This window comes from Oncorhynchus keta, chromosome 12 (genome assembly GCF_023373465.1).
Source record: "Oncorhynchus keta strain PuntledgeMale-10-30-2019 chromosome 12, Oket_V2, whole genome shotgun sequence".
In the NCBI taxonomy this organism is placed as follows: Eukaryota; Metazoa; Chordata; class Actinopteri; order Salmoniformes; family Salmonidae; genus Oncorhynchus; species Oncorhynchus keta.
Genome location: NC_068432.1, coordinates 33,704,159 through 33,719,441, shown reverse-complemented (window position 1 = coordinate 33,719,441; position 15,283 = coordinate 33,704,159). Strand labels below are relative to the sequence as shown.

Sequence of the window (15,283 nt, the reverse complement as noted above, 5' to 3'; positions counted from 1 at the left end):
TCTAGAACCAGCTTCCTATTTCACAACAAAGCATCCTTCATTCATGCTGCCAAACATACCCTCGTAAAACTGACCATCCTGCCGATCCTCGACTTCGGCGATGTCATTTACAAAATAGCCTCCAACATTCTACTCAACAAATTGGATGCAGTCTATCAAAGCCCCATATACTACCCACCACTGCGACCTGTATGCTCTCGTTGGCTGGCCCTCGCTTCATACTCGTCGCCAAACCCACTGGCTCTAGGTCATCTATTAGTCTTTGCTAGGTAAAGCCCAGCCTTATCTCAGCTCACTTGTCACCATAGCAGCACCCACCCAGCACGCTCTCCAGTAGGTATATTTAACTGGTCACCCCCAAAGCCAATTCCTCTTTTGGCTGCCTTTCCTTCCAGTTCTCTGCTGCCAATGACTGGAACGAACTGCAAAAATCACTGAAGCTGGAGACTCGTATCTCCCTCACTAGCTTAACCAGCTGTCAGAGCAGCTCACAGATCACTGCACCTGTACATAGCCCATACAACTACCTCATCCCCATACTGTTATTTATTTATTTATTTAGCTCCTTTGCACCCCAGTATCTCTACTTGCACATTCATCTTCTGCATATATATCACCCCAGTGTTTAATTGGTATATTGTAATTACTTCGCCACCATGGCCTATTTATTGCCTTACCTCCCTTATCTTACCTCATATGCACACACTGTATATATACTTTTTCTACTGTATTATTGACTGTTTCTTTATTCCATGTGTAACTCTGTGTTGTTGTATGTGTTGAACTGCTTTGCTTTATCTTGGCACGGTCACAGTTGTAAATGAGAACTTGTTCTCAACTAGCCTTCCTGGTTAAATAAAGGTGAAAAAAAGTTGGGGTGGTATACAGAAGATAGTCCTATTTGGTAAAACACCAAGTCCATATTATTGCAAAAGAGGTCAAATAAGCAAAGCGAAACGACAGACCATCATTACTTTAAGACATAGAGGTCAGTCAATGTGTACTTTGAAAGTTTCTTCAAGTGCAGTCGCAAAAACCAAGCGCTATGATGAAACTGGCTCTCATGAGGACCGCCACAGGAAAGGAAGACCCAGAGTTAGCTCTGCTGCAGAGGACAAGTTCATTAGAGTTACCAGCCTCAGAAATTGCAGCCAAATAAATGCTTCACAGAGTTCTAGTAACAGACACATCTCAACCTCCACTGTTCAGAGAAGCCTGCGTGAATCAGGCCTTCATGGTCGGAAACTGGTACTGTCCATCATAACTGTAGCAGTGTTGACTAAATACATTTCCATTGGGGTGGATGCAGAGTAAACTGTTGAGAGGGTGGGAGTAATGACTATTGGGGGAGCAGCATGACCATTGAGGGGGTTTGGGAACCAAGTTAAATTAAAAACAAAAATGGTAATAAAAAAGTACTAATTCAGTGGGACAAAAAGTATTTAGTCAGCCACCAATTGTGCAAGTTCTCCCACTTAAAAAGATGAGAGGCCTGTAATTTTCATCATAGGTACACTTCAACTATGGCAGACAAAATGAAAAAAAAAATCCAGAAAATCACATTGTAGGATTTTTTATGAATTTATTTGCAAATTACGGTGGAAAATAAGTATTTGGTCAATAACAAAAGTTTATCTCAATACTTTGTTGTTCGCTGTTCATTTGTTTGCAGTGGAGTTATGGCAGTAGCTGTCCCAGTTAGTGGATGTGCCAGTGATAGATGGACAGATCGGCAGACGGACAGACTCACCAGGCCTGCGACTTCCTCCTGGGAAGGCTTTGTCTCATCCACTTGGAGTGAGGGGTCAGGTGGAATATCAGCTGTCTGCAGATCTTGTTGGATGTCTTCAGTGTATCTGTTTCCTGTAATATACACACACATACATACGGTGAAAGTGTCTGTCTTTCAAATAGAGGAACAATCAAAGTGACTGCTCTTGTTGACTCTCTGAACTGAATATATTAAATGAAAATACGCCTATTTTCCTTTCCGACATCATGAACAATGGAATTAGACCCCTGCATTTTCCTTCATATGATGTCAAATGCATCATACAGCGATGATTTCTGTATTTTGAAAGTTACATATCTCGAAAAAACATTTTGCAACTATGTCAACAATGCACTAATGAAACAAATACCAAAATATTGTTTTTGGGTGGAATTTTCCTTTAAACCACATTTAGGACAACAGGTAACATTGTGATGCCTAAGAATGAATTGATACATTTTAGAAGCCCAAGGCAGAACATCTTGGATACACATATTTCAATGGACCACTGTTTCACTTATGTCCTTGCAACCCCTATTATGCCACATTGACCTGTGTAGTGACCTTTGTTATTAGAATAGTGGTTTAAAATGTGAAGGTTATTTATATTGTCTGATCCCCTACACTTATCCCACTACTTCCGGCGCCGACAGAGATGGCCGCCTCGCTTCGCGAATCTATGCAGTTTTTTGTTTTTTTACGTGTTATTTCTTACATTGGTACCCCAGGTCATCTTAGGTTTTATTACATACAGTCGAGAAGAACTACTGAACATAAGAGCAGCGTCAACTCACCATCAGTACGACCAAGAATATGACTTTCGCGAAGCGGATCCTCCGTTCTGCCTTTCACCCAGGACAACGGAATGGATCCCAGCCGGCGACCCCAAAAAACGACTTCGAAAAAGGGGAAAACGAAGCGGTCTTCTGGTCAGACTCCGGAGACAGGCACATCGTGCACCACTCCCTAGCATTCTCCTCGCCAATGTCCAGTCTCTCGACAACAAGGTTGATGAAATCCGAGCAAGGGTAGCATTCCAGAGGGACATCAGAGACTGTAACGTTCTTTGCTTCACGGAAACATGGCTCACTGGAGAGACGCTATCGGAGACGGTGCAGCCAGCTGGTTTCTCCACGCATCGCGCCGACAGAAACAAACATCTTTCTGGTAAGAAGAGGGGCGGGGGCGTATGCTTTATGGTTAACGGGACGTGGTGTGATCATAACAACATACAGGAACTCAAGTCCTTCTGTTCACCTGATTTAGAATTCCTCACAATCAAATGTAGACCGCATTATCTACCAAGGGAATTCTCTTCGATTATAATCACAGCCGTATATATTCCCCCCCAAGCAGACACATCGATGGCTCTGAACAAACTTTATTTGACTCTTTGCAAACTGGAATTCATATATCCGGAGGCTGCATTCATTGTAGCTGGGGATTTTAACAAGGCTAATCTGAAAACAAGACTCCCTGAATTTGATCAGCATATCGATTGCGCAACCAGGGCTGGAAAAACCTTGGATCATTGCTATTCCAACTTCCGCGACGCATATAAGGCCCTGCCCCGCCCTCCTTTCGGAAAAGCTGACCACGACTCCATTTTGCTGATCCCTGCCTACAGACAGAAACTAAAACAAGAAGCTCCCGCGCTGAGGTCTGTTCAACGCTGGTCCGACCAATCTGATTCCACACTCCAAGAATGCTTCCATCACGTGGACTGGGATATGTTCCGTATTGCATCAGACGACAACATTGACGAATATGCTGATTCGGTGTGCGAGTTCATTAGAACGTGCGTTGAAGATGTCGCTCCCATAGCAACGATTAAAACATTCCCAAACCAGAAACCGTGGATTGATGGCAGCATTCACGTGAAACTGAAAGCGTGAACCACTGCTTTTAATCAGGGCAAGGTGACTGGAAACATGACCGAATACAAACAGTGTAACTATTCCCTCCGCAAGGCAATCAAACAAGCTAAGCGTCAGTATAGAGACAAAGTAGAATCTCAATTCAACGGCTCAGACACAAGAGGTATGTGGCAGGGTCTACAGTCAATCACGGATTACAAAAAGAAAACCAGCACCGTCACGGACCAGGATGTCTTGCTCCCAGGCAGACTAAATAACTTTTTTGCCCGCTTTGAGGACAATACAGTGCCACTGACACTGCCCGCAACTAAAACATGCAGACTCTCCTTCACTGCAGCCGACGTGAGGAAAACATTTAAACGTGTCAACCCTCGCAAGGCTGCAGGCCCAGACGGCATCCCCAGCCGCGCCCTCAGAGGATGCGCAGACCAGCTGGCTGGTGTGTTTACGGACATATTCAATCAATCCCTATCCCAGTCTGTTGTTCCCACATGCTTCAAGAGGGTCACCATTGTTCCTGTTCCCAAGAAAGCTAAGGTAGCTGAGCTAAACGACTACCGCCCCGTAGCACTCACTTCCGTCATCATGAAGTGCTTTGAGAGACTAGTCAAGGACCATATCACCTCCACCCTACCTGACACCCTAGACCCACTCCAATTTGCTTACCGCCCAAATAGGTCCACAGACGATGCAATCTCAACCACACTGCACACTGCCCTAACCCATCTGGACAAGAGGAATACCTATGTGAGAATGCTGTTCATCGACTACAGCTCGGCATTTAACACCATAGTGCCCTCCAAGCTCGTCATCAAGCTCGAGACCCTGGGTCTCGACCCCGCCCTGTGCAACTGGGTACTGGACTTCCTGACGAGCCGCCCCCAGGTGGTGAGGGTAGGCAACAACATCTCCACCCCGCTGATCCTCAACACTGGGGCCTCACAAAGGTGCGTTCTGAGCCCTCTCCTGTACTCCCTGTTCACCCACGACTGCGTGGCCACGCACGCCTCCAACTCAATCATCAAGTTTGCGGACGACACAACAGTGGTAGGCTTGATTACCAACAACGACGAGACGGCCTACAGGGAGGAGGTGAGGGCCCTCGGAGTGTGGTGTCAGGAAAATAACCTCACACTCAACGTCAACAAAACTAAGGAGATGATTGTGGACTTCAGGAAACAGCAGAGGGAACACCCCCCTATCCACATCGATGGAACAGTAGTGGAGAGGGTAGTAAGTTTTAAGTTCCTCGGCGTACACATCACAGACAAACTGAATTGGTCCACCCACACAGACAGCATCGTGAAGAAGGTGCAGCAGCGCCTCTTCAACCTCAGGAGGCTGAAGAAATTCGGCTTGTCACCAAAAGTACTCACAAACTTCTACAGATGCACAATCGAGAGCAACCTGTCGGGCTGTATCACCGCCTGGTACGGCAACTGCTCCGCCCACAACCGTAAGGCTCTCCAGAGAGTAGTGAGGTCTGCACAACGCATCACCATCATCAACTACCTGCCCTCCAGGACACCTACACCACCCGATGTCACAGGAAGGCCATAAAGATCATCAAGGACAACAACCACCGGAGCCACTGCCTGTTCACCCCGCTATCATCCAGAAGGCGAGGTCAGTACAGGTGCATCAAAGCTGGGACCGAGAGACTGAAAAACAGCTTCTATCTCAAGGCCATCAGACTGTTAAACAGCCACCACTAACATTGAGTGGCTGCTGCCAACACACTGACTCAACTCCAGCCACTTTAATAATGGGAATTGATGGGAAATGATGTAAAATATATCACTAGCCACTTTAAACAATGCTACCTAATATAATAATAATAATAATAATTTTACATACCCTACATTATTCATCTCATAAGTATACGTATATACTGTACTCTATATCATCTACTGCATCCTTATGTAATACATGTATCACTAGCCACTTTAGCTATGCCACTTTGTTTACATACTCATCTCATATGTATATACTGCACTCAATACCATCTACTGTATCTTGCCTATGCCGCTCTGTACCATCCCTCATTCATATATCTTATGTACATATTCTTTATCCCCTTACACTTGTGTCTATAAGGTAGTAGTTTTGGAATTGTTAGCTAGATTACTTGTTGGTTATTACTGCATTGTCGGAACTAGAAGCACAAGCATTTCGCTACACTCGCACTAACATCTAGTAACCATGTGTATGTGACAAATACAATTTGATTTGACAAACAATCCAACCATTTGGCTCCTATCACCACATTATCTCAAGGCCCTTCTCCCTTGTCCATCCAACATTGTTATACATCAAAATATACTTTAGCATCTCTGTCAGTCCCTCTCTCCTTGGTCTTGCTCTTGTTCCATTGCTCTTTCTCCCTCATAATAACATGTTTTTCTTTTTGATGTGAATTGGGGCATTGTCAACATGGAATCAAATTCAAAATTGATTCAGAATATGCACAGGCAGTAGCCACCACATGGCTCTTGAGATATAGATACACAGTACTATGGTTGAATGCACAATAAAAGTAATGTTTTGAAGCAGTGAAACTGGTTCTTCACGTTTTGATGAGTTGTTGTTGACATTGGATTGTACTTTTGACAGTTGTAGAAATGACACCACACTATGACTGACCTACTTCTTGTCATTAGTTATAAATAGGCGCCCCATGTCTCCAGCACCTCAAGATTGAATACCTGCACACACACACCAATGCGTCATTCAGAGTCTCATCATAACTGTATGATTTATGGCAGCAGTTGGAAGGCTGGAACCAAACCAAATGGCCTAGCAGTCATATTTCTAAGACCATCATCTATTTGCTCTTGAATTGACCCTTGCAGCTGTGGATTCCTAAACGTTCAATTTTCTGTGCCTGATCTCATTTGATGTTCTCTGACAACAGCACGGCTGAGGTGGTTGAGACAGACAGACATTACAATGGGCTTACCCTCTTTGGACACTGCATGTCTTTGGCCAGGCTGAGCAAGAGCTCATGGGAGATTGGATCCACCAGGTTGAGAAAGGCTGAGTTCTTATAGAGGATATCATTGAGGGATGTTCCCTGGAGTCCCAAGTCCTGTGGGAACACAGAGCAAGAGAGAATAATCTACCATTTGTGTTTCTTTTCAATCATTCCAAGATCCAACAAGGGGGGAATTACAATATTTTTAAGTGCAAGTCATGCATCATTAAGTATTCAAGTGACATGATGTGGACTGCTTAATGGTAACAGATTATCAATGTATTTACATAATCCTTTCCTCAGCCACTTTCATTGTTATGTTCATTTATCAAGCTGAGAGGATTTTACACTAAGAGTGCCAAATGGGACAAGGCACAGGATAGGCAGGGTGTGGGATGGGGGTTTAAAGCAGGACAATTTATCTCAAAATGACATTTCAAACACACAACAACTAAAGTGATGTGCTGTGCCCTCAGTCACCCCTAACAGTAAAATGATGTTCTATTGCATAACATGCACTCTAGGGTCAGTGACTTTACTGCTGTGATCTGTATGGGGTCTGCAGTGTGCCTTAGGACACTTCCATCCCTAAAAGCCTTGGGTTTTTACACACACCACACTGAACATACTCCAGAGCTATCCAAAAAAGACTTCTAAAAACACCACGCAGGCACTTAGAGAAATGGTTCAAGTCTACAGCACTCCCGCTCCCCACCATCTTCTATTGAATTCAAATGGCATGCGTGTGTGATGTGCAGAAGGGTTTAATAAAAACGAGGAATGAGAACCTCCTCAGAGGTTGTTCTTACTAGTATCATCTGCAGGGCTGCTGCTATTTGCAGTGACAGTGTAAATAGAGTGAGGCAAAGGAAGCTGCAACGTCAGGTAATGCTCTGAGGGCTGCTCTGAGGGCTGCTGCTGGTGAGGGGGATTGATGTCATTGTGAGCCCGGGTTTGAGACGTAACGCTTTGACACACATCAAAAGGCCTTTGATGCAGCCCTCACCAACCTCCCATATCGAGGACGATGAGATCAACCACACACCTCCCTGAAACAAATGAGCTGAAACCGCAGGCAAGCCGTGACAGAAAGCCTCGAAAACAAAACATCCACCACAATGAAAGATTAAGGCGGAGTAGAGCAGAGGAGGACAAAACTAAATTCAGGAAAACATTTATCCTCTCTTATAATTCATTTGTTTCAGGACTTGGTTTACTAACGGGTTCTAAGTCAAATGGGGGCTATATGATATCAAGGTAAATCATACAAAATATGATTTTCTCCATTTCTGTTCTACAGTACGAGCAAAGCTGCTGTTAGTCTGTTTACTTGCTGGACTCCATGCAATGTGAAGATGGTAGTGTAATGAACACAAGGGGAGAGAGAGAGTTGGTTTCAAGCACAGGGTGTTTATTACAGAGAGTTGGTTTCAAGCACAGGGTGTTTATTGCAAAGGACCACCTCAAGAGGCAGGTAGCTGGGTCCAGGAGCAGGCAGAAGGTCATAAATGGGGTCCAAAAGGGCAACAGTACAGGCAGGGAAAGGCTAGTAATGTAGTCTGGGAGATCAGGCAATAGGTAGATAACAGGAAATCCGCTAGGCTAAAGTACAGGCAGGGAATAGGCAAAAGGCGTTGTTAGTGAGGCAGGCAAAACTATCATACACGGGAGGAGGAAATCGAGGGAAACACATCTCTCCGTAAGCCATATGTCACAAAACAAACAACACCTCACAGTGATGGGGTGCAGAACTGAACTAAATAGTGTGTGATAATGACATACAGGTGTGGGAACAGGTGATTAGAATTCAGGTGATTGGGATCTGGAGAGTGAGCTGCGTTCAGGGGATCTAGGTGTTTGAGTGTGTGAGCTGCATTCAAGGGATCTACGTGTTTGAGGGTGTGAATTGGAAGCAGATGTTACAGGCTCTTGACGGCCTCGGAAGCTGAGCAGGGGGCCTCCCCCAGGGACGTGGAGCTGGGCGGTCAGGACGGTTACAGTGGAAAGCGGCTGGGTTGAGGATGTCCTGGACGGGGACCCAGGACCATTCTTCTGGTTCGTACCCCTCCCAATCCATCAGGTAGTGGATGCGACCACCCAGGCGCTTGGAATCAAGGAGGGCTTGAAAGGAATAAGCCGGTGCACCGCCGACGTCAAATAGAGGGGGTGCGTCGAGGTGTGCCACAGGAGGATGGAGAGGGCAGTACCTCACAGGCTTGAGAAGGGACCAATGAACTGTGGACTGAACTTTTTGCATGGGTCACGAAGCCGGATGTCCAGTGTACAGGGCCACACACGTTGCCCAAACTGGCTCACTCTGTCAAAACCACTCATCAACGGCAGGCACAGTTCCCGGGTTCTGTCTCCCATGGGAACACGGGGGTTGGTATCCGAGGACACACTGAAAAGGAGTGAGATGGAGTGAGGAATGCACCAGGGAGTTCTGTGCGTATTCGGCCCAGGCTAGATAGCGACTCTTGTGTGGTTGGTGGGTGCAGTGTTGGCGAAGGTATTTCCCTATTTCCTGATTCAGGTGTTCCGTCTGCATGTTGGTTTGGGGATGGTATCCGGAGGATAGGCTGATGGAGACCCCCAGTCGGTCGCAGAAGGCTCGCCACACCCTGGAGATGAACTGGGGTCCCCGAAACGATGTCTTCCGGGATCCCATACAGACGAAACACCTGCTGGAACATGCAACTCAGCCATTTCCATGGCATTAGGTCGATGCGGAAGGGGGATGAGTCTGCACAGCTTGGAGAACCTGCGTTCAGGGGATCTAGGTGAGCTGCGTTCAGGGGATGTACGTGTTTGAGGGTGTGAGTTGGAAGCAGACGTTACAAGTAGCAGACGAGGGCATAGGGCTATACATGTACAGTGCCTTTGGAAAGTATTCAGACCACTTTACTTTTTCCAAATTTTGTTAGGTTACAGCCTTATTCAAAAATGTATTAAATTGTTTTTCCCCTCATCAGTCTACACACAATACTCCATTATGACAAAGCAAAAACGGTTTTTTAGACACTTTTGCTAAACTATTACAAATGAAAAACATATCACATTCACATTAGTATTCAGACCCTTTACTCAGTACTTTGTTTAAGCACCTTTGGCAGCAATTTCAGCTTTGAGTCTTCTTTGGTATGATGCTACAAACTTGGCAAACCTGTATTTGGGGAGTTTCTCCCATTCTTCTCTGCAGGTCCTCTCAAGCTCTGTCAGGTTGGATGGAGAACCTTGCTGCACAGCTATTTTCAGGTCTCTCCAGAGATGTTTAATTGTGTTCAAGTCCGGGCTCTGGCTGTGCCACTCAAGGACATTCAGAGACTTGTCCCGAAGCCACTACTGCGTTGTCTTGGCTCTGTGCTTAGGGTCGTTGTCCTGTTAGAAGGTGAACCTTTGCCCCAGTCTGAGGTCCTTAGCGCTTTGGAGCAGGATATCATTTAGGATCTCTTTGTACTTTGCTCCATTCATCTTTCTCTCGATCTTGACTAGTCTCCCAGTCCCTGCCGCAGAAAAAAATCCCCACAGCATGATGCTGCCATCCCCATGGTTCACTGTAGGGATGGTGCCAGGTTTCCTCCAGACGTGACGCTTGGCATTCAAGCAAAAGAGTTGAATCTTGGTTTCATCAGACCAGATAATCTTGTTTCTCATGGTCTGAACGTCTTTAGGTACCTTTTGGCAAACTCTAAGCTGGCTTTCATGTGCCTTTCACTGAGGATTCTCTTCCGTCTGGCCACTCTACCATAAAGGCCTGAACTCTAGAGCTCTGTCAGAGTGACCATTGGGTTCTTGGGCACCTCCCTGACCAAGTCCCTTCTCCCCCGATTCCTCAGTTTGTCCAGGAATCTTGGTGGTTCCAAACTTCTTCCATTTAAGAATTATGGAGGCCACTGTGTTCTTGGGGACATTCAATGCTGCAGACATTTTTTGGGAACCCTTCCCCAGATCTGGGCCTTGACACAATCCTGTCCCTGAGTACTACGGTCAATTCCTTCGACCTCTTGGTTTGGTTTTTGCTCTGACATGCACTATCAACTGTGGGAACCTTATATAGCCCACAGGTGAACTCCAATCAAGTTGTAGAAACAAGATGCACCTGAGCTCAATATCGAGTCTCATAGCAAAGGGTCTGAATACATACGTAAATACGTTTTTTACATTTTACATTTTTATAGATTTGCCAAACATTTCTATAAACCTGTTTTTGATTTGTCATTATGGGGTATTGTGTGTAGATTGATGCAAAAAAAAACTATCAAATCAGTTTTAGAATAAGGCTGTAACACAACAAAATTTGGAAATGTCAAGAGGTTTGAATACCTGTCAAGGGGTTTTCTAGTCCGGAGCCTCCTGCGAGGGTTCCCAGTCTGGAGCCTCCTGCGAGGGTTCCCAGTCCAGAGCCTTCAGCGTGGGTTCCCAGTCCGGAGTCCCCGGCGACATCCGCGGTCCGGAGCCTCCGGCGACAATCCACGGTCTGGATCCTCCGGCGACTATCCACGGCCCCGATTCCTCCGGCGACGATCCACGGTCTGGAGTCCCCGGCAACAATCCACGGTCTGGATCCTTCGGCGACTATCCACGGCCCCGATTCCTCTGGCGACTATCCACGGCCCCGATTCCTCCGGCGACTATCCACGGCCCCGATTCCTCCGGCGACGATCCACGGTCTGGAGTCCCCGGCGACGATCCACTGTCTGGAGCCTCCGGCGACAATCCACGGTCTGGATCCTCCGGCGACTATCCACGGCCCCGATTCCTCCGGCGACTATCCACGGCCCCGATTCCTCCGGCGACGATCCACGGTCCGGAGTCCCCGGCGACGATCCACTGTCCGGAGCTTCCGGCGATGATCCACGGTCCGGTTCCTCCGGCGACGATCCCTGCACCAGAGTCGCCACCGAAACGGGCGGATCCTCGAGGGGGGAGCGCCGTTCGGTTTTCTCTTCGCCTCAATTTCACCAGGACATCACCTCGTCTCCCATGTCTACGCCTGCAGCGTTTTTGTCGCCAATGGAACAAAGAAATAGGGTACAGCATGAACAGTGGAACAGCTGAGTCAGAGTTGAAGACGTATTTGAAGTCGAAATCGAGGTTAGTAACTGTCAATCTGATGTCTAGAAGTGCTTGGTGGTCATATGTGATAATAGGATGAACTTTCTGTACAACAAAGGTAAGGATAAACACGATAAAAGTCACTATAAAGCAAAGTTTGGTTGGAACTCGTAAGATGTTCGGCGCTATCTTGTCACAGATCTTGTCATGAGGCTGAGAGAAAATGTTTTAAAGCAAGTTCTGCAATTCTACACATTTTTCCATGGCTTATGACGTGTTCATATGCTATCTGGGGGGCCCCGACCTCCAGGGGGCCCACAACCGACATGTTTACATGCTATTTGTATTTTTTGAGGGGTTGAGGGCCCCCTGGAGGTCAGTGCCCTGCGTACCCGGTCGGTAATCCAGCCATGGACAAGAGAAGGTGGAGCTGAGCAAGTTTTCATTCATGTAACTTCAGGGCTACAGGGAAGCAGAGAAGCGCAAGGTTACGCCTTTTGCTGCTGTTTCAATTTGATGATTGGCACGTGGCTCAGATAATTCACTAATTTGTGTGCAAGCACCACCCAGCATGGCAGGATAAATATGTGGACACATTTAATGTACACTATGTAGAACTGTGTAATGTAGGAAAACATTGCATTTCTGTGTCCCCGAGACTAATATCTAAGGAATAGAAAATTGGCCTTTCGTTTAACATATTCAGTGGTTGCCCTCTATAAACTCTATTTGTCACGATCGTCGTAGGAAGGAGACCAAAGTGCAGGTTGGTGTGAATACATACTTTTAATGTAAGACGAATGAACACAAAGTACCCTAAACAAACAAACGTGACCGCTATCAACACTGAGTGCAAACACGCAACATCACATAGACAATCACCCACGAATTAGCCAAGGCATGTGGCTTCCTAAATATGGTCCCCCATCAGAGACAACGATAAACAGCTGCCTCTAATTGAGAACCAATCTAGGCAACCATAGACATACAAAACACCTAGACTAGTAAACAACCCCATAAACATACCAAAACCCTAGACAGGACAAAAACACAACAAACCACCCCTTGTCACACCCTGACCTAACCAAAATAATAAAGAAAATAAAGATAACTAACACGTACTGTAACTGGCTCTAACTGATTTTGATTTGAGTTGTAAAGTTGTTGTTTTGTTTTTGTTTTTTGCAGGTTTTTGTCTTGGATCAATGCTCGTATGGCTGTTTTTTTGTTTGTTGGTGTTATTCATGTGACACTATTTCAGTCTCCGTTTGTCATCTGTCTGAAATGTGATATTCCACGAAGAGCCTGAAGACCTACACCTCAACAGCAGTGAAGGTGTTACCATACATACCTGAGCCAGACAAGGCAGACAATCTGACACAGCAGTTACATAATCACAGATCAAAATAAATTGTAAGGGGCAAGCCACTGAATATTTGTACCCTAAACTAAATTACAGTATATATACAAAAGTATGCGGACACCCCTTCAAATGAGTTCAACTACACCTGTTGCTTAAAGGTGTATAACATCGAGCCCACAGCCATGCAATCTCCATAGATAAACATTGACAGTAGAATGGCCTTAATGAAGAGCTCAGTGACATTCAATGTGTCACGTCATAGGATGCCACCTTTCAAATTAGTCAGTTCATCACATTTCTGCCCTGCAAGAGCTGCCCGGTCAACTGTAAGTGCTGTTATTGTGAAGTGGAAACGTCTAGGAGCAACAACGGGTAAGCCGTGAAGTGGTAGGTCACACAAGGCGAACAGAGCAGAACAACCGAGTGCTGATGTAACAGTATAATTTTAAACCGTCCCCTCGCCCACACCCAGGCGCGAACCAGGGACCTTCTGCACACATCAACAACAGTCACCCACGAAGCATCGTTACCCATCGCTCCACAAAAGCCGCGGCTCTTGCAGAGCAAGGGGAACTACTACTTCAAGGTCTCAGAGCAAGTGACGTAACCGATTGTAACGCTATTTAGCGCGCACCGCTAACTAAGCTAGCCATTTCACATCCGTTACACTGATGAGCGTAGTGTGATAAAATTGTCTGTCCTCTGTTGCAACACTCACCAGCGAGTTCCAAACTGCCTTTGGAAGCAATGCCAAGTGTCTGCTGGAGTTGTGTAAACCTCGCTGCCATTGGATTCTGGAGCAGTGGAAACGCGCTCTCTGCAGGGATGAATTACGCTTCCTCATCTGGCAGTCCGACGGACAAATCTGGATTTGGGGAATGCCAGGAGAACGCTACCTGCCCCCAATGCATAGTGCCTACTGTAACGTTTGGTGGATTAATAATGGTCTGGGGCTGTTTTTCATGGTTCGGACGAGGCCCCTTAGATGCAGTGAAGGGAAATCGTAATGCTACAGCATACCTTGCTTTGTGCAAGGGGGCATTGTCATGCTGAAACAGGAAAGGGCCTTCCCCAAACTGTTGCCACAAAGTTGGAAGCACAGAATCATCTAGAATGTCCCCTTGCACAAAGCAAGGTCCGTACAGAAATGGTTTGTCGAGAATGGTGTGGAAGAACTTGACTGGCCTGCACATAGCCCTGACCTCAACCCCATCGAACACCTTTGGCATGAATTGGAACACTGACTGCAAGCAACAAAAAAAACCCTAATCACCCAACATCAGTGCCCAACCTCACTAATGCTCTTGTGGCTGAATGGGGAAACCCCAAAATAAAGGGGAAACCCCAAAATATGAAGTAACACGCCTAATTTACAAACAAACCTACAGTCACTTACACAGGCATAATAATCTAACACAAATAATAAATGCAGCATTTTACCAGTACATTTCATATTTTTGATCAGGCTGACTTGAGTGACAACTTGTGGATACTGCTGATCTAACAGCATCAAATTCTGCAGGTGCACCAAATAATTTACGGACGGACACATCTTATGAAGTTTAGGAGAAGTAAACTATTATTCAATGTTAAACATTCTCTGTTACCTTTCTTAGCAATTTGAGCACCTCGACTGCATGTTCTTGTTTCTGTTCTCGAAGAAGCTTCTGTATTTCCCGGATCCATGCCACCCGTCTCACATAGGGGCTGTGCTTGGTTTTCCGCAGCATCCCTGGGAGCTTATCTGACTTCAGCATCAGGGATGTAAACAAGAATTCCCCGCCTCCCCTGCCACTACTCCGCTCACTTGCTCCGGAGCTGTCATGCTGCTGGCGTCTCCTGTTGGAAAATGTGGTTTCTATTTGGTCCAGACTTCTTTGCCTGGTCAATTTAGAACCCATTACTTCACAGAATGTTTCAGTTGAACAACGGTTCCTAGACGCTATACACATGTACCTGACAGAATCTAGCCATAACAGTTACACAGTAGCCTAAACTTGGATATTGAGTAACGAACACACGCTTTTTTTTATCTGAACAGTATGAAAACAAAGGGAGAAAATATAGGTTGATAAATTACTATATTCTCTATTAGATTACATTGAGAGCATTACACCAGCAGTATTGCATAGCTTTCTACTCATATTCAAATAATTTCCACCGTCTTGCCGTTATAACCATGCACTGCCACAACAGAGCTCGAGCAGTCAGTGTAGCCTACTACAACATCACGTGGCGATCGT

General features: G+C 45.9%; 1 protein-coding gene across 1 annotated transcript in view; it reads right to left on the bottom strand.

Moving 5' to 3' along the window:
- LOC118370474 (leucine-rich repeat-containing protein 75B-like) overlaps window positions 1-15,257 on the bottom strand; it is a 42,825-nt gene extending 27,568 nt beyond the window's left edge. The window contains exons 1-3 of the mRNA XM_035755487.2: window positions 14,648-15,257; window positions 6,608-6,736; window positions 1,751-1,863 (exon numbers count right to left, since the gene is read on the bottom strand). Coding sequence (XP_035611380.1) covers window positions 1,751-1,863; window positions 6,608-6,736; window positions 14,648-14,992 — 587 coding nt within the window. The 5' untranslated portion in view covers window positions 14,993-15,257. The remainder of the gene's footprint in view (window positions 1-1,750; window positions 1,864-6,607; window positions 6,737-14,647) is intronic.
- Between the last annotated feature and the right edge of the window lie 26 nt (window positions 15,258-15,283).